The sequence below is a fragment of the Lemur catta genome, chromosome 2, assembly GCF_020740605.2.
Source record: "Lemur catta isolate mLemCat1 chromosome 2, mLemCat1.pri, whole genome shotgun sequence".
In the NCBI taxonomy this organism is placed as follows: domain Eukaryota; kingdom Metazoa; phylum Chordata; class Mammalia; order Primates; family Lemuridae; genus Lemur; species Lemur catta.
The window spans coordinates 131355996-131375426 of record NC_059129.1 but is presented as its reverse complement, the minus strand read 5'-3'; the positions used below and the strand labels follow the sequence as shown (position 1 = coordinate 131375426).

The 19431-nt window shown below is 33.1% G+C and overlaps 1 protein-coding gene across 5 annotated transcripts in view; it reads right to left on the bottom strand.

The window, feature by feature from the left end:
- Nucleotides 1–19431, bottom strand: part of STXBP5 (syntaxin binding protein 5) — a 147974-nt gene that overhangs the window by 37305 nt on the left and 91238 nt on the right. For 3 of the 5 annotated variants that reach the window (XM_045544545.1, XM_045544542.1, XM_045544546.1), the window contains 5 exons: nt 14585–14710; nt 12402–12553; nt 6336–6401; nt 1298–1357; nt 1148–1195 (listed from right to left, as the gene is read on the bottom strand). In XM_045544545.1, the coding sequence (XP_045400501.1) occupies nt 1148–1195; nt 1298–1357; nt 6336–6401; nt 12402–12553; nt 14585–14710 (452 nt within the window). The remainder of the gene's footprint in view (nt 1–1147; nt 1196–1297; nt 1358–6335; nt 6402–12401; nt 12554–14584; nt 14711–19431) is intronic. The other 2 variants (XM_045544543.1, XM_045544544.1) reach the window with 2 other exon arrangements.

The following is a 19431-nucleotide window of genomic DNA, read 5'->3' as shown; positions in this document are numbered from 1 at the left end:
TATTAAGATAGAATGTACTATAAAGGAAATTGGTTGAAAAGTATTATGCCATAGTGCTAGTACATAATTAGAGTGATTTAACTATTACCAACAGATTCACTAAAAATCCATAAATAAAGAGATAAATAATTGATTCTCTGTAAATGAAGAGCCCTTTACCCAAGAATAAACCACCTTATTTAAAAAATGACCAGAGGGGCTATAGTCAGCCACCAATAATATGACTAAACAGGGTTCAATTTACAAAATGCAGACAACATAGATGTTACTTGTAAGAATTTTTGGAAATTTAATCATATGTTAAACTTTATCAGTTGAAGTAAAGCTATTCCAGCTGCCTATAAATTCATCTAATTTAATTGAATTTAAGGAATAATATGGTGGGGGTTTTGGGGAAAAATAAATAATAACCGTACAATAAAAATTTTAAATTTATTCTCTTTCTAAAACAATGTTCTTGAAGCCTTTAAAAGGCTTTGGAGAACGTTCAAATTTTTGTGGCCATAAAGCCCCAATTGATTATGCTCCCAGAGTTTGATTGTACATTTTGTTCCCCAATTCTAAACTTTGAGAATCTTGGACAGAATAATTCATTTCCAAGTATATCTACAGAAACAATCAGAAGGAGTAATATATTTTTAACTTTTGGTGGGGAAAGGGGGAATCCTAGAAAATTCCCATTTAACCCAAGGATGGTACAGACTACAGAATAAAGGAGTCAATCTTTTAGAAAACCATTTCCTTGAAAAATAGGTTCTTGAAAATGTGAAGCAGATGGAGTAAAAGTAGAAAAAAATACAAATAAAACTATAAACAAACAAAACTATTTCAAAACTTAACTTTGGAGTATAAATTTTTGCTATTTATGGTATAAATTGAACCCTGCTTTATTTTAAAATAAAGCAACAATAAAATTAACAGAACAATTCATACTGTAAGTCAGAGAAAGAAATGCAACCCAATTTAACTGATTTTTAATAATTATTGCCCCAGTGAGTTTAGAAAAGATACAGCCCAAGAGATTATTGTTTAGCAAAAGAACAAATTAATATATACAAAATGCAATGCATTGGGATAATTTTCTGGTGTTGGGTTAGCATTGCATATAGCAAGGATTAGAAACAAAATAGAAATTTCTATTTCGTACCTATGTCACTGGCTACCATCTTGGAAAACTTTCTGCTTTTGGTCTTCACTGAAAATAATATTTTGATATAAAATGTCAAAATCTATTCAAAGTAAACTAAATAAATTAAACATAAGTAAAAGAAAATACTTTAAAATAAAGATACTATACCCTTTTCTATAAAATTATTCATTTTTTGTTCATCATCTGAATTGTGTGGTGATGAAGAACCTACACAAATGAAGACAATGGAAGGAACAGGCACATAGTCAGTCACAAACGCTGAGTCATAATAAGACAAAAGTCCAAAGAAAAATCTGGTAACCTCTAAAGCAAGTTCTCACATTACTGACCATAAGGAGGGGCCATGTATACAGACAGGTAATAACAATTCTTGTAATACAGCAATCACTACTGCAGTATCTTTCATGGTAGATTCTAGTATATGTAAATATTAACTCTACAATCATTTTTCCTTACATAACAATTTGGTAAAATCTTGGTATATATTATATGCCAGAGAACATACAAAGAAAAATATAAGTAGCAATTTACTATGTCTTAAAATTTAGAAATTCTTGATATCAGTTAACTGAATAAGAGTTCTCTAGCAGAATCAAGATACAGTACTAGTACTAGTAAATTTTGGTATTTTACAGTTAGACTGACAGTTTAAAACCATGTATCTATTCTACTATATAAATGTACAATAGGGATCTTTAAAATAGTGAAGATAATACTTATATTTTTAAATATGTTCAAATTTTTACTTAAATGTACTGAGGCAAGAAACATTTACCTTTGGCTGTGACTCCTCCTAATGATATTATATAATCTTACCTATCATTCTATAATTACGATTTTATTTGTCCTTTTTCCTTAAAAATGTTTCTAATTTTTCATAGTGTTTAATTTGTAACATAAGCTTTTATTATAAATGCAATTCTAAATTGTATTATGACTGATAACTTTAGGAGACCTATTCTTTATAAGCTCATCTCAAATGATATCTCATCAATTAAATTTTCAATAATCTCCCCAGCTGTAAATCACTTCCTCTCCTTTGAATTCTCATAACACTTTATCTATATATTTCTCAGATGATGTTAATCACTTAATACTTTATTATTTTCAATTTATGTACATATGACCTTCTCCACTGAATGAACTTCTAAAAGCAGGGCCCACATTTGATTCATTTTTGTATCTCCTTTGTGATCAGAGCAGTGCTTTACATGTAGGCATCTCTAAGTATTTTCTGAATGCATAAAGCTTTTCTGCTAGAAGCAAATACCTAGAACATCATAGGAAGTAAATAAAAAGGTTTCCTTTCTGTGTTAAAAAAAATCCCAATATAAGTACTGAATCTTAATGAATTAGGTCAAAATTTGACAGCCCATACACTCCTCACAAAATTTTACTTTCTTTCTTTGGCCAAGTGGCCAACATCCTCTGACCAAGCAAAACCTGCGAATGTTGGCAGGACCCAATTGCTTCTATAGTGGTCTTAAAAGATCACTCTTTAAAAATACATGTTATTTTTGCTAAATAGCGTTTACAGATCCTCATAAATCCCATATCAAAAAAAATTATCACACAGGTAACACTGAGCTTAGTAACATTCCCAGGAACAGAAATAGGTACAGTTGTTTTTCATATAAATATAATTCAGATTTAAAGAATATAATGGTTATATGTTATATATTTTAAAATACCACTGTCATCTGTGATACTAAATAGCCACATAAATGTATGAAAATGTCTTATTAATACTAGTTTTAGTTAATATAATTCATTTAAGAGCAATAGCACAATGACATATCTATACATAACAATAAAATTGTAAAAATGATGGTATTTTCAAAATAAAAGTAGTCAACATAGGCTGTAAATATAAATAAAACAAGCAGATTTACTCTTCTCCTAACTGAAAATGCCTACTAGTGATTATTGTAACTTCTGTGATAGCTGACGAAAAAGCTCCAAAACAGTTTTCAGCATATCCTATTTTAATATATTTACTAAGTTTCTACAATTAAATAAACACAGATAATATCTATAGTTTATTGTTTCTTCTAGGTAAGGCTCACAGCAATTCTTGAAGGCACCATTTATATCACCGTATGTGTGGCCCTGGGTTTTCTTTAGTTTGAAATAGCTAACAAATATTTTCTTTTTAATCATTTCAACATTTTATATATACAAATGTATGTGTATGTATGTATACATATATATTTTAATGCAGTACTAAAAAAAATTCCACCATTACTAAAGTGCTCAGTGAATCAATGTGAGTTCTTTGAAATAAAGATCAAATGGAGACCATCCCCTTCATTTGTTTAAGATGTATATGTTCAGTAGATAGAATTAATTGTCTAAAAGAGAGACCACTGGTTTATTTAAAAATAAATGGAAAGGTTACACTACATTCATTAAGTGTATTTTCTCATGATGATTTCTGAGGAGAGTTTTGATATTTATTAGCTAAACAGCTGAGATCACAAATCTTGATTATGAGATTTAAAAGTTTTTCAAAAAGGTGTCTCTTTAGTTTTGATGAAGGCATATGACTATTTTACATTTCTACATTGGTCCTCCTCTTAGCATTTATGAGACTCATTTTAACTCCTAACTTACTTTTACACATTTCTTCTTTTCCCATAAATACCAACCTACTTTATATTAACTGTACTAGTTTTAATTATCTATAATGCATCGCTTAACTATTTATTTATATCTTATCTCATTGTGAAAAGTATTTGAGGTTGGCAATTTCATCACTAATTTATGTTTTTGAAAACATGATATCCATGTGGCTCTTTTGATTTACCTCAAACTCATCCATTTTTCTTTTTTGACTATCTAGTCATTCTTTTATTTCTTTATTAAAATGCTAAAAAGTCACACACATGTGAAGAGTAAGGTAATTAATCCCTGATAGATGGCAAAAATTATTATTAACTACTTTTAAATGGACGAGTAGAGAAAGACACATATAAGCTATAGGAGTATAGTAACAAAGGACAGCTATCCAGAATCTCATTACAGGTTCTGTTGCATTGCTCTCAGTAGTTATGCATGACTGACACCTATCTCCATTATTTGAAACACGTTTCAGACACAACTACTGACTACTAAAGTTTGACTTTTTTTAAAGCAGTCTTTCCTGATATGTAAGAATGGATATAATTCCTCAGAGAATTCTTGTATTTTTCAGAGCATAACCAAAGACTAAGTAATGAGTTCTATATCTAAAGGTAAGAATAAATGATTCATGGATGATTTTTGAGGTCACAATTTTCACTTTGCACTTCAAATGCACTGAGATAGAAACAATAAAATATCTCGTGTCATACAAATTTCTGTATGTTAAAACTATTCTGTCTTTTCCTATGGACCAAAGAGCAAAATATATTTGAAAATGCCAAACCATGGTTGAGATTCTCTGGTTTGAGGAAGAGAGAATTTGGAGGGTTTTTACCTTTCTGAACTTTTTATATTTATATATTTAGATTTAAAAATACTTAGAAACTTTTCTATAATTACCTCTTGTTTGGTTATTTTAAATTGCTACATGTATCCACCTTTTGAAAGACTGGCTTGGGAATAAAAAGGGGTATTAATTTATTTTATTTGGCTGAATATTTTTTTTAACAGAAATGGGGTCTCACTATATTGCACAGGCTGATCTCAGTCTCCCAGTCTCAAGCAATCCTAACGTCTTAGGCTCCCAAAGTGCTGGGATTACAGGTGTGAGCCACTGTGCCTAGCCTTGACTGAATCTTATTAAAATATTTTCAATGGTCATTTAACATATTTAAATGTAATATATTATGTTACCTGTCCAAATTATCTACCCTGGCTTACATCCTTAACATATTGACAACTGCATTTATGTGGCCTTTGGGGAAGGTGAGATCAAAACAGTATTTTATGTAGTTAGAGGAAGAGTAATAATTAAAATATATTATAATTCTAAATTCCAAATTCAGAAATAACTAGTCCCATGAGATAAAAAAGTTACTCACTTCATATGATTCATCCAAACTTAATTCCACCGATGTTAAAACTTAATATTAGGTAACTAATTATGTTAGTGATTCCTATGGCTCTACGTTTTATCCATTTAATGAGTAAATTTAAAATAGAAATAGTGAAAAAAAAAGAAAATGTAAGGATACATTTTAACTTTAAGAAACGATCAACTTGTACAAACATCAGGAAAATGCAATTATAAAAAGAACACTACGAAAGCTTTCACAGTCTTAGAACTAACAAAATGCTAAACCAAAATATAAGTAAAACAAATTGCTATTCTCAATACTTCCCATTCTTACTACTGTTTCTGATATAACAGAACCAGCTATGGAAGGATCAAAACCTGTCTAAGAACAGTGTTACTTATGCTAAAAACAATCTTTCTAGTAGAAAGCTGATGAAAATTTCCAGCCAGAATGATTTAATAAATATGGTAGTTAAAATTACGAAGTCAACTTTATTAAAGATTAGCTAAGTTTCAATACACTAAAATAAAATAATAAATTCAGGATCCTCTTAACTTTAAGGGGTCTCCAAAGATACTAAAAATAATGTTCCTTTGAAATATTGATATACATATAAGTCACATAAAGACCCATATATAAACAAGGAAAGAGAACTGCTTTAATACAGCTATAAATATATCAAAAATTACTTTCATCAAAACCCAAAGTAGACATAACTATTCTAATATTATTCTAATTGTCTATGTTAATAGATTATAAGTGTTAAAATTCCTTCATAAAATTTCTGTGTATATTATTCAAGGACTAGAGAAAAGCAGATTATATCATCAACTTTTCTTTGATTCTACCCAATTCTAATAGATGATGCCAGGAATGCCTAGAGTAAAGAAAAGATTGTAGATAACTAAAACATTCAATTCAATGGTAAGTAGTAAAATATATTTTCCCTAAAGAAAGTATAAATACTAGAAAGTTAAGTAAACAATTATATGACTCTTAACAGGTAAAAGCTTTGGACTTTTATTTAGCATAAGCTGCATTTCTTTTCACTTAATAAGAATGTGAACAATACAGTTATGATTTTAAGAATAAATATATGACACAAAAGATTTTGTTCATTTTAAATGCTGATCTATAAAAAAAAGTACATTGATATGCTGGGCTTTTGTACCATCACAATTATTCATGAAATAAAAAAACATTACCAGAAGTTGGAGATTTGCAGCGATCTTCTGGGACTACAGTCCCTTCACTAATATCACACAGACCTGCTAAAAAACAAAAACAAAAACCAAATCACACCACAAATCTATATAAGTGCAGTTTTGTCTTCTATTTATAGTACATATGTAATTGCTCTCCATTTAAGAGAATCCAGAACATTAATAGACTGTTGGTATTGATATTATGCTCATTAGGTTTGAGATAGGAACACGGGAACATTTTGAAACCACCTCAAACTAATACAGTGGTTATCAGTTAAACAAATAAAAACATAAGCTATGATAAAATACAAAGTAAACAGTTAGTATAAATATTAATTTTCCTGGTGATTGAAATGAAAAAATTCCTGAAAATTGTTTAAAAAGCATAAATAAAAATATATCAGGGCAACAAACAAGGAGCCATGTGGCTAAGCCTCAGAAGTCACATAGAGGTACAGGATGTGCACATATGACCAGTATCTGCTTTTCCATTATTTTGGTAAAAGACTTGATGTCACATCCCTACAGTCACTGAGAAAGCTTTTACAATAGAACATTTCCGAGAACACTGAATGCTGAAATTGGCTTTATAACAAGTGCTTTCTATTTTGAACTATATATTATTTTCCTTATAAGACAGGAAAGGTTCTTGAATGAGAATCAGTATGTTTTTTTAAAAATCTTCATCAGATTAATGGTTCTGGACAAAAACCCTAGTTTATATAGTTCCAAGATGATAGACGTGTAATTACAGGTGTATATCTAATCTTTGACTAAATATTCATTTACATGAACTCTTTATTGACAGAACACTAAGATAGCTGATCTCCAAATAGTAGTGATAATATACTCTAGTATTATAATGTGCCTAGTACTGAATAAAAATAATACATTTTGAAAGTTTAACCTCTTGGTATTTTTGTCAACTACTGATAAACAGTACTACATTAGAGGAAACTCTTTTGAGGTTTGAGTTGAAGGCCCTTATGATGTAAAAATTACTGACTCTTAAAAGGTACCATGTGATATAGTTCTCATTTTTAAAATGGCCCAGGAAGAAGTATTTAGGAAGATGAATTAAAAAATATGGATAGAGAGATTTGATTTAGGTATTAAATTTATTACGATGACCATTAAATGAGCTAAATATCCCTACAATGTCTTCTATCTCACTCAGGGTAAAAGTCAAAGTCCAACCCTACATGTTAAGTTGATGTACATGATCCTGAGGTGCATGATACCTTGTTACCTCTCTGACTTTCTTTCCTTCTTCCACCTACTTGCTCACCACCTTCACTCTCTCTCCTCCAGCCACACTGACTCCTCCTCACTCCTTGAACTCACCAGGTATACTGCCTTAGAGTAATTTAGGCATGTTGTTCTCCAGCTTGAAATGTTCTTTCCCCACACATCCTCATGGATAAAAGGTTTCTCACTTGCTTTAAATCTAAAGTCATCTTGACACTTTATTTTAAATTTAACATCCCCATAAGTGATATTTCAAACCCTCCTTCCTTTAATTACTACCTTTCCCCTTGGCACTATTAATGTAATTTATTAATGTAATTTACTATATATTATACATCTTAATAATTGTGTGTCTTTTACTATATATTACATACATATCTTTTAAATTGTGTATCTTTTCCAGTGGAACATGAGTTTCATGAGGTCAGAGATTTTCGTGTTTTGTTATCTATAATGGTGCATACCACATGGTAGGTGCTCAATAAATATTTGTTGAACGATTGAGTGAATATATGTGAAAGAATTTCATAGCATATAATCTAATCCATCTTCTCTGTTACTACCAGAATCCCTTCAACAAATACTCCTAGAAATATAGTTGTCTAGGCTCTACTCAAATGTATCTCAACCCAATTAGCTGCTGATCATAACCAACATTTACTGAGAGCTTCCTATGTGCCAGATACTGTCCTAAGTGCCTACCTCATTTAACCCTCACAGAAGCACAAGAGATAGACATTATTATGCCCATTTTACAAAAGAAGAAACAGCTCTGTTTTAGGTATCTTAAAAAACCTAATTACTTCCGGAGACAGTCTAGTTCACTGCCACTGTTAGAGACATTTTCCTGGTGGTATTAGGTCAAAATTAGCTTTTTTAAAAAACATAAACATAGAAGTATAATTTTAAATCTTCTACACCTCTCACATTAGTGTATTCAGCAATTTTGTCCCATTATTGGCACACATTAAGTTGTAGTCAATAGGAATAAAAGAATCACCTGCATGCCAACAATGTTCCAGTCACAAGATTAGGTATGTTGCATATGTCACCTCACTTAATGATTACACTAACTGTATGAGGGTGTAATCATCTCTATTTTATAAATGAGGACACTAAACCTCAAAGAAGTATCTTTTCTAGCATCACATGTTTAGAAAAAGGGCAGAGGCTGAAAGTAGTGGCTCATGCCTGTAATCCTAGCACTTGGACAGGTGGGAGGAATGTTTGAGGCCAGTAGTTCGAGACCAGCCCAGGCAATATAGCAAGACTCCGTCTCTACAAAAAAATAAAAAAATGAGCCAGGCATGGAGGCATGCACCCATAGTCCCAGCTATTCAGGAGGCTGAGGCAGGAGGATCACTGGAGCCCTGGACTTTGAAGCTGCAGTGAGCTATGATTACACCACTAGCCTGGGCAACAAAGCAAGACTGTCTCAAAAAAAGACAAAAAAGAAAAAAACCGAGGGCTGAGATTTAAACTCAGATCTGCCTAAACTAACAAAATCTGCAAGTATTCCTTTCACATGAACTACTCTTGAGCCGGTTTTCTCTGTTCTGTATGTATACAATCAATCTTTATAACCTAGACACAGGATTTAACATATATTGCTGAGAAATTTCATTTCTTTGGTTTAAATTTACTATTTCTACCTCTAAGTACCTTTTTGAGTCTATTCTGCCATCAAATGCAGTAAGTAGTTACCCCTTAAATATAGCAACAATTTTGATAAGCCTACCATCTCTTTCAAATGTCCAGATAGGAAGATTAATTTACTATTTAAAATACTCAACAAAACACAATCATGTGTTACTCAACATACTATATGCCTTAACTGAAGCACACTACAATCAAGGTTAATATTAGGTCACAAATTGACCTGGTAGGTACCATGGTTTAACCTGGGGAGCTGGCAAATGTTTTCTGTAAAGATTCACGTAAGTAAACAGTTTAGCCTTTTTGAGCCAAAATCTCTGTGGCAACCACTCAGCTCTTATGTAGCACAAAAGCAGCCACAGACAGCACATTAACAAATAAGCATGGCACTGCTCCAATTAAACTGTATTTAAAAAATCAAGCAGTGGGCAGTTTGGGCCTGCAAATAGTAGTTTGCTGATTCTTGGTTAAATCAATCTCACAATCTTCAAATTGAACCAGGTATTTAAGTTACTTCTACCTGGTTCATGAAAGTTATCATTGGAATTGTTTACCAAACACCTCCTTAACTTCAGGAAACATTATGTCAACAGGCTGCCATAAGTATGTTTTGGAACTATTTTAAGAGACTTGAATATGTATCTTACAAAGCTACAAAACAAATAAATATGTAACATAAAAAAAAATACACAGTCTACCGTGGAGCAAAGCATTATTATGTGTCACATGACTGTATATTCTGCAGTTCAGTGTGCTGTATATGTCTGTTAGGGCTAGCTGGTTCATAGAGTTGTCCAAGTCTTCTATTTCATTGATAATCTTTGGTCTAGTTATCCTATCATTACTGAAAATGGATATACAGCTGTTATCCAGCTGGAGTAGCCAGCTATTATTGTTGAATTTTCTATTTCTCCTTTTATTTATGTTAGTTTTTGATTCATGTATTCTTTTATTTTTATAAAGTATCTATGCGCTAAAAAAATAAAAATAAAATAAAAAATAACACCGATTTTGCTACAACTTACTTTTAGTAAACTTTTGCTAACTTCTATTTTCTACATGCACACAAAATGTGTACCTCAAATTAACTGATTTTTAAAATATTTGACCTTCACCAATTGAGGGTACTTTTTAAATTCACAAACTCTCTTGATAACCTTTTATTATTGTTTAATATTTGTTATTTACATAAAGTAGCTTGGTTTTAAATTCCTCTTAGTTTTCATATTTTCCAAAGAGGAAAAATCATTCTTCTTAATGGGGAGTTGAGAAGCGAAATTATTTTAGTTCTTTTGTTTTTCAACTAACATTTAAAAACTTCCGGCCAGGCGCAGTGACTCACGCCTACAATCCTAGCACTCTGGGAGGCCGAGGCGGGCAGATCGCTCTAGCTCAAGAGTTCGAGACCAGCCTGAGCAAGTGCGAGACCCTGCCTCTACTAAAAATAGAAACAAATTAGCTGGCCAACTAAAATCTATATAGAAAAAATTAGCCGGGCATGGTGGCGCATGCCTGTAGTCCCAGCTACTCAGGAGGCTGAGGCAGTAGGATCCCTTAAGCCCAGGAGTTTGAGGTTGCTGTGAGCTAGGCTGATGCCAAGGCACTCACTGTAACCCGGGCAACAAAGCGAGACCCTGTCTCAAAAAAAAAAAAAAAAGGTTTTGTCTTCTAAAAAACCTTCTTCTCTGTCATGATAATGTTCTAACTTTCTAACACTATTAGTATTTTTGCTGTATAAAGAAATAAGATTGTGACACAAGCATTTAAATGGCTGTTTTATATACATAGTATAAGATAAATGTAAGTAAAAAGTATAGTGTTTTAGATATAGAATGTTTTAATAAGCTCTTTTAAAAATAAGTGGGAAAATAATGATTTTACAGAAAGAATAAACCTACCAAGACATAAATGACTTACTTAAAAAAGAAGAACGAAGTTTTTTCACAGACTCAGAATATAAACTAGGAAGGCCGCACATGCAAGCAGTCACAACCAGCATACCTTAGTGAAGCAATGAAAAGGGGAAGGAAAAAAAAAAGGAGACAAAGATACTAGAATGGTATGGTTGGGACAATAATCTCTGCTGAAGACATTACATGACAAAATGATCACACAAACACAAATTGAAAAAAACTTTGAAAAGAAAAAGTCAATTATCAAGCCAAAGCAACAGAAAAGTCTATATTCCCTCATCTTTTTTTGTTTTATGCTTTTCTCATGAATTGTAAAATTAGTAGTATTTGCTAATAATGTATTGAAAGCAACTGAAAAATGAATTTCAGAAAGAATTTTAAAGCAGAGAGATTGAGTCTGGAAGTACAGACCACAGCTTCCCAGTGCTCCAGTGCACACTGGTATTCTACAAATAAGTATGCCCCAAATAGGGCTGCCCTTAAGCCCTGGTCCAGCAGGGCAAGCCCGGGGGAAACTGGAGCCCTCGGGTCAGTTACTTCTGGAAGCTTCATTAGTGTGCCCTGTGTGCCATACATACATGAAATGCCATTTTCTGTTGTGTCATGAAGTTTAAAAAAAAAAAAAAGGCAAAGAAGTATTTGTACAGATAGCTAACTATACACGTCTATACATGTGTTTCATGAGTTATTAGTGTTAAAATGTCTAAAATTAAGACTAATTACCTAGCAAACACAAAAGTAAGAATGCTATAAAAAGAATTCTAAATGAATCTGGGCTTGCACTGAGTCAAAGCTTTCTGAGAATGCTATTTTCCCTACAATCCAAATTCACTTTTTCATCTGCATTTTCTTTCACATCGGAATAATGCCTTTGAATTAAACATTAATAGTTGAAACAATTATTGGTTTCACAGAGACAAAACAATGAAAAGGGGAAAAACTTTGAAATAAACTTTTGTTCCATAATAATGAGAAAAATATTCCTGTCATAATTTAGTTGAAAAGTTTGACCCTGTGGTTCTTTCTCAATGTTAAATAAAATCCTAGAATATCAAAAACAGATGCCAAAAATAACAATACAAAAGAAAAAAAGAGACTCATACCTTTTGCTAGTTCTTGACAGGTTATATTATAGACAGACTAAATCAGGCAAGCTATTTACCTAACTGAAGTACTTATATTCACAGTAGTAAGTCAGAATGTATAGGAATCCTAAAGCCCAGGATTTTGTTTTCTTTTTTCTTTTTACCTCCTGAAGGTTGTCGAGATTTACGAGGAGATCGGGGTTCTCTTCGATAAGGATCATTAGAGCCATATAATTCAATAGTGCCCAGATTGAGCAGCACGGCTTTCTGGAGGTAGTCAACCATAGCAATGCCATTACAATTGCCAAAAACCACCCTGGGAATAGGAAAAGAGCAAACATTTTAGCACAAATAATTACAAAAAAATGTACTGTAGTCTATAAAGTTGAAGAAAGAGGCATGATGGGCCTTTCAGAAAATTCTTTGAAACAAAAGAAAACCATGATCATAGGAATACAGGTTACATATGCCCTCTCAAAGAACTGTTTAGATCATCTGCAGATATTAATTATCATCACTAAATCAATTATCAATATCATTTATAAAAAATATTTGGCAAAAGAGTTGAAATTTGACGAGAGATACAAATTTCAATGTAACATTTTTTTCTGCCTTGAGGGCATTTTGAGCCTTTCAGGGAAGACATTCCTTTCCACTAAGAAAGTAGGAGATTATATACTGGGGAAAGTTTTGGCAACCCCTACAATTAAAAATAAAAAGTAGGAAGCATAAGTCTTAGAGGCCTCCCTTTGGGGTGTTTGAAATACATTCTCAATTATGAGTCAGGCACTATTAAATCAATCAACTATGAATAAAGGAATGTTATTCTTTTAAGATCTAAGCCAGGAGTTGAAAACTGACATACATAGAGATGCAACGTAAGTAAGTAGAAGAGGTCATGCAAGAACTGTGATGATTTGAAGAGTGTAGGATGCATCTAAAGAGGAATAACTTCAACTCAGTTCCAGCCGACTACTGCCATGCAGGAATCCAGACATGTGCCAATAATCAGATTTTTCAGTTGAAGTTTTAGATATACATTTACACATTATATAATCTTGGTAACTAATTCAAATTGTAAAAATATACAGAAAGGGCTAAACTGCAATTATGAGGCCTGTGACTGATTTGCAACTTCCTTTGAAACTTCCTATTGCTTCTTTTTCTCATTCCCTGCTTGTTTTCTTTATGATTGTGGTCGATAAAATATTTGCAAGGAGGTTTGGGTGCTTACATTGTGGGGCAGAAATAAAAGATATGAGAGAAGACTATTGCCATTGTTAGTGTGATCTACAGTTGTCCATCAGTATCCACAGGACACTAATTCCAGCACCCCACAGACACCAAAATCTGTGGATACTCGAGTCCCTGATATAAAACCTACAAATATGCTCCCATACACTTTAAATCATCTCTAGATTATTTATAATATCTAACACAGTGTTAATGCTATGTGAATAGTTTGTTACACTATATTTTTTAAATTTATATTTTTTAATTGTTGTATTGTTATTTTTTATTGTTTTTCCCCCTCAATATTTTCAATCCACAGTTGGCTGAATGCGTAGATGTGGAACCCACAAACACAGACGGCTACCTGTATAAGAGATAGAGAAGGTGGTGCTAGCTACCAGGAAGAAAAACGATGAATGAGGCCCCAGGGACAGCATCAAGGAAGGAGACAGTGAACTATACATGATAAATAGTTCTGGGACTGAACAGTTAGTAAGCAGTTTTTTAAACTGCAATGTTGATTTCTGAAACGAAATAGCAGCAAAATGCTTTATAAGTCTATCATATTTTAATAAAAAGTATGTGTAATTAACACTACTATTTGAAGGCATAAGCTGACAAATAAAACAAATATACCTGTAGTACAGATGAATATGTTGCTGAACTACTGCTATGCTTTTACAATTTATATATGTTAATTCTGGAAGTAGAAAGAACAAACTACACAGCTACAGTTCAACCTTTACAAAATCTATTTATAACACAATCTTCTGGGCTCATATTGTTGTACCTTCATTATACTGAATATTAATAAGAAAATTATTTCTGGGCGTATATCCAGGAGAGGATATACTGACTTTAAAACTTTATCTCAAATAATTCATTGGTCCCTGAGATATTCAATTTTATATCAGAAGGCATTGTACACATACTCAGAGTAAGTTATTCAGGACAAAATTATGTTCCAAATAAACATACCGAATTTGGTCTGAAATTAAAGTTATACACCACTATTTTAGGTGATGATATAACAAACACCATCCTATCTATTTTTAAAAATAAAATGACATATGGAGTACTAAGAAAGGATGAGAAAAATAAAACTTATACTCACAGTCCATAGGAAGAATTGACTGCCAGGCTGGTTATTTGTTGTGGTGGTTCTCCACCCACCCACACCAACTGAATAACTAGTTCTGTCTGATAACCTGGAGACTGTTTAAGTGGTGAGTTTTTAACTCTGAAATAAAGAAAAACATGTTACCTTTTAACCCATTTTCAAATTATCTTATTAGCCTATGTAATTATAAAGTCATATATAAATTGCCATATAAAAATAACTTTGTATATGACATTATACTAGATATTTAAAACTATAAAAATCAGAATCTTATCAAGAAACATATAATCTAGTTAGAGAGACTAAACAGGTATGTAAATAAAAATAAGAAATCATATGCAAACTCCACATATAAAAATGGGGAGGATGGCAGAGGAGGAGAGAAGGTGAGAAGTGGGGAGAAAGGAAGAGGAGGGATGAAAGAAGGGCAGTGAGAAACGAGGGTGAAAGCTGAGGAGCAGCAGCAGTCTAGGAGTTAAAAAGAGGCAAAAAAAAAGTCAAGTTAGTAAAAAGTATAAGTTAGAAAAGCAGATTTAAAACATAATTAAAACATGATTTTGCTAAATGAAAACAGGCCTCAAACATACAAGTAAAAGAATGAATTACAAACAAATGTTAGCAATTTATTTTTTGTGTGACTACTTTTATTAGAAAACAAATCTTCTTTGACTTTGAGGTGACAGTATCTTTGATTGTACATACTCTTTCCCCAATAATTGCTGAATAGTGCTAAAAAAAATACTGCTCTTGCAAAACATATTCCAACAAGAAGTAGCAAAAAACCCATAATCAAGGATTAATAAGTTTGGTCACAGTGGAAGGTGGGTATAGAAAAAGCGAGAAGACAGTATAATAAGATAGGCCAGGGCCAGACTTTAGAGGGTCTTTAAGGCCTGGCCACAAAGGTTTGAAGACAGTAGGAAGAATTCTGGGCTCTGGGAAAGCTGGAGTGTGAGTCCTGGCTCTGTCACTCACCAGCTGTCTTTTCATCTGAAAAGTGGAAATGTTACTATATAACTACATACAATACGAGGAAACTCTGCGTGCCTATGAAAGTAGTCTGTAGATAGTCAAATTATACAAAAGTAATACATTTTCATTATTAAATAATTAAAACCAATGAAGGTTTATAAGAAATATTTGGGGAAGATTAATTTGGCAGACGTTATGTAAGATGAAGTAGAATATGGAGGCCAAATAGGAAGTTCCTGTGATTCTGATGTAAAACAAGAAAAAGGCAGATTTGAAACACATTATGGAGTAAGAATGGACAGAGCTTTAAGTTTCAGGAAGGCCGTAACCTTGCAGCTACTTTTAATACTCTGTGGCAAAAGTGGTACTCAATTATTTACTGAATGAATGAATGAGCTGGAAGCTGATTAGAGGTACTGTAGAAGAGGAAGAGTAGAGTGATTCTACCGTCTAAAAGAAAGAAAAAGAAAGGAGGGAAAGGAAGGAAAAGAAGGAAAGGAAGAAAGAAAAATAGATGGATGGCAGGATGCAGAGGTAGTTTTAGGGGATCATGTGGTGGATGGTAGTCTGAGGATGGCAGTCTGATGGGACCTGAGGTGATGGAACTACTCAGCAGGAGGTAGTTAAATGCATTCCCAAACCTCACGAATAGTAAGTTCATGCTAAACTTACACTGATTAAACTTGTGATAAGCATGTTAGAAATGAGTCAGGAGGGGCTCATAACACTGGGAGACTTTCTGACACAATACCTATTATATTTGTAACAGAAAATTTCAAGTGGATTTGAAAGATACATTTTTTTTAAAAATGTGAACAATTTATTTTTGCGTGTGACTACTTTTATTATTAAAAAATCTGATGTGACTTTAAGTTGAGAATGTATTTGATTGTACAAACTCTTTCCCCAACAACTGCTCTAGCAAAACATATGTAAAGCCTGGTTACACTTCAACAATTCTTAAGGCTTCTGGCTTGAAGTGACAGTGCATGAAAGAAGGAGAGCAGGAATACTATTCAGTGTTGACTCTCCTAACACCAAACTCAGAGGTGAGAACACTTCTGAATCACTAGTTGGTACTTCTAGTGAGAAAGACCACGACAGCTGAACTTTGAATGACATATTTGCTAGCAGATTGTCCAGACTTCAGGGTAAATGTGAATCATTGAGGGTACACCTAATATGGAGTCACTTCTGGTGCTATAGTCACGTCTGGTTGTGCAAGCTGCTGTCTGAGGCTGTCATGCTGCTTCCAAAAAAGAACTGTCATTTAAAACAGTAACAGTCTCAAGATATAATGATTTTATAAAATTGTATTATATAATACATGAGGTTAGCGTAACTCAAAACAAAGTAACTTGACTACACATTCCTTGAAATATGCTCAAAGGTCTAAAAGATAATTTTAGTACTCTAATTTTGGAATTAATTTTGTTACTGGATAATTAAAGGAAAAATTACAGTTAATCGAATTATAGGAGAAGAATGCTTTGGGAAAGAGGTTAAGAAATTAATTAGTTACATTATAGAGTAGCGGTCCCTAACCTTTTTGGCACTGGGGAGCAGCTTCATGGAAGACAATTTTTCCATGGGCTGGGGGTGGGGAGGATGGTTTCAGGATGATTCAAGCACATTATATTTATTGTGCAGTCAAACCTCTCTGCTAATGATAATCTGTATCTGCAGCCGCTCCCCAGCGCTAGCATCACTGCCTCAGCTCCACCTCAGATCATCAGGCATTAGATTTTCATAAGGAGCACTCAACCTACATCCCTTGCATGCACAGTTTACAGTAGGGTTTGCACTCCTTTGAAAATCTAATGTTGCTGCTGATCTGACAGAAGGTGGAGCTTATGCAGCGATACCAGCGATGGGGAGCAGCTGTAGATACAAATGAAGCTTCCCTTGCTAGCCAGCAGCAGCCCACCTCCTGCTGTGCAGGCTAGTTCCTAGCAGGCCACAGACTGGTCTGCCTTTGGGGGGTTGGGGAATGCAGTTAAAAAGTAGTGTGAAAATTCAATGAGAAGTATAAGAGTTTTAGTTAGTTTTTTTTAAAAAAAACCTTTTTTTGGTAGCTCTTGTTACCAGGTAGTCTATTATAACAACACAGTGATTATTAAAAGCAGTGTTACATACATTTCTAGAAATCATATTTTAGTATGTTACTCTATTCTCCACTGAAAGGACACAGGGCTTCTTGGAGTAGCTGATTCTACGTGAGAGGACGAGCAGACTTCAAGGCACGTCTAGAACATCTTCCTGACAGAAACCAAGGATGTTCAAAAAAGTTCTGAGGTAGTGTTAAGAATTCTCAAACACCAACTTAAAAGAAGCTTCCTTTAGCAAACTGTGACAAAAATCACATCAAGTTAATCAAATTCAATAAATTAAAACAAATTGACTTTTTTTTAAAAAAACTAGGAGTCCATAATGATATTCAAAAGGACAAAAGAGAACATTACCATCAAATCAGTCATATTAAATTTTTTAGGTTTAAGAAAAAATTTGTTTATATGTAATTGTGTGTACGAAAAATTCCCAGGATAGGTAAAGTATATTCATACATAAAAGTTAACAGTTAATGCTAACAACAAAAAAGGACTCTCCTCACAAAAAAATATTAATGGATTGGCCTATAAGATTTTGTGGCTAACAGGACTTCCCTCAAAAAGCATTTTTAAAATAGCAATAAAAAGCATTCCTGCATTAAGTGATATCCCACTAAATAATTATAAAAGATTAATAGTGTGCCAAAACATACCATCACAATATGAAATGCCCTCCCAACCAATAAGATGGCTGGCCATACCATGACCTTAGGTCCATGAACAGTAAAGCAAACTCATAGTTGCAGAATTAAGTCAATATTGCCTTTTAAAAGGATTTGGATATTGCAGATCTGTTTTGGTTTGCTGGCTGGTAGTTTTAAAAGTTACTCCTGGTTGTTACTTTAATTATTCTCCATGTTCTTTCAGTCAGTAAAAAAACTGGAAAAAGACCTTTCCAAGAACAGAGGACAAGGTCTCACCTATTAGGTCTGCCTTTAACTTTAACCTAGAATGCCAAGGTACGTGGTCTTGTTATTCTGGTTCAAATAGTACTATTGCTCCTGTCAGTACTATTTCCTCTGACCTATGCCATCCTGAGAAAGCAATGCAGTGATAATACTTACTCTTCAGGTAGGAAAATAATTTAATGTTTTACACTGCTGGATCTCTGGCCACAAGCCCAAGAACATTTGGAGGCGTAAGAAATTATAAAGTACAAATTAAAGTATCTTAATTTTGTTGAAGATAATAATGTATATTTATATGGAATTATGTTGTTAAAATGTCACTTCAGTAGTTGATTAAAACTGCTAAAGAAATACAGAAATATGTTACAAAATATGTTCAAAAGACAAATTGTACTTTATACGCTTACAAAGATTAAATTTAACAAATAGCTTGGAAAAACACATTTAAATCAGAAGAAAGGGCATTCATGGAAACTTAACAAATTTAAGTTTAAAGTAAAGTAGTATCAAATCAGTATCTAAGAGAGAAAAACGTAGAATTCTGTATTCCCAAGTCTAATTCTAGCTAAACATGTGCTTAACAGTAGCTAAAAGGAGGGGTGTGTGTGTGTGTGTGTGTGTTAGTATAGGAGGGAGGGAGTTAGGGAGGGAGAGAGAGAGAGAGAGAGAGAGAGAGAGAGAGAGAGAAGAGAGCGAGATGAAAAGAGAGAAACTTGAGACCTTCCTGAGCAATGCAGCTGCTTAACCTCAATACTTATATTGCTTAGATCAGAGTTTCTTATCCTTGGCACTACTGACATTTTGAGCTGGGTAATTCATTGTTGTGGGTGCTGTCCTGCACATTGTAGGGTAT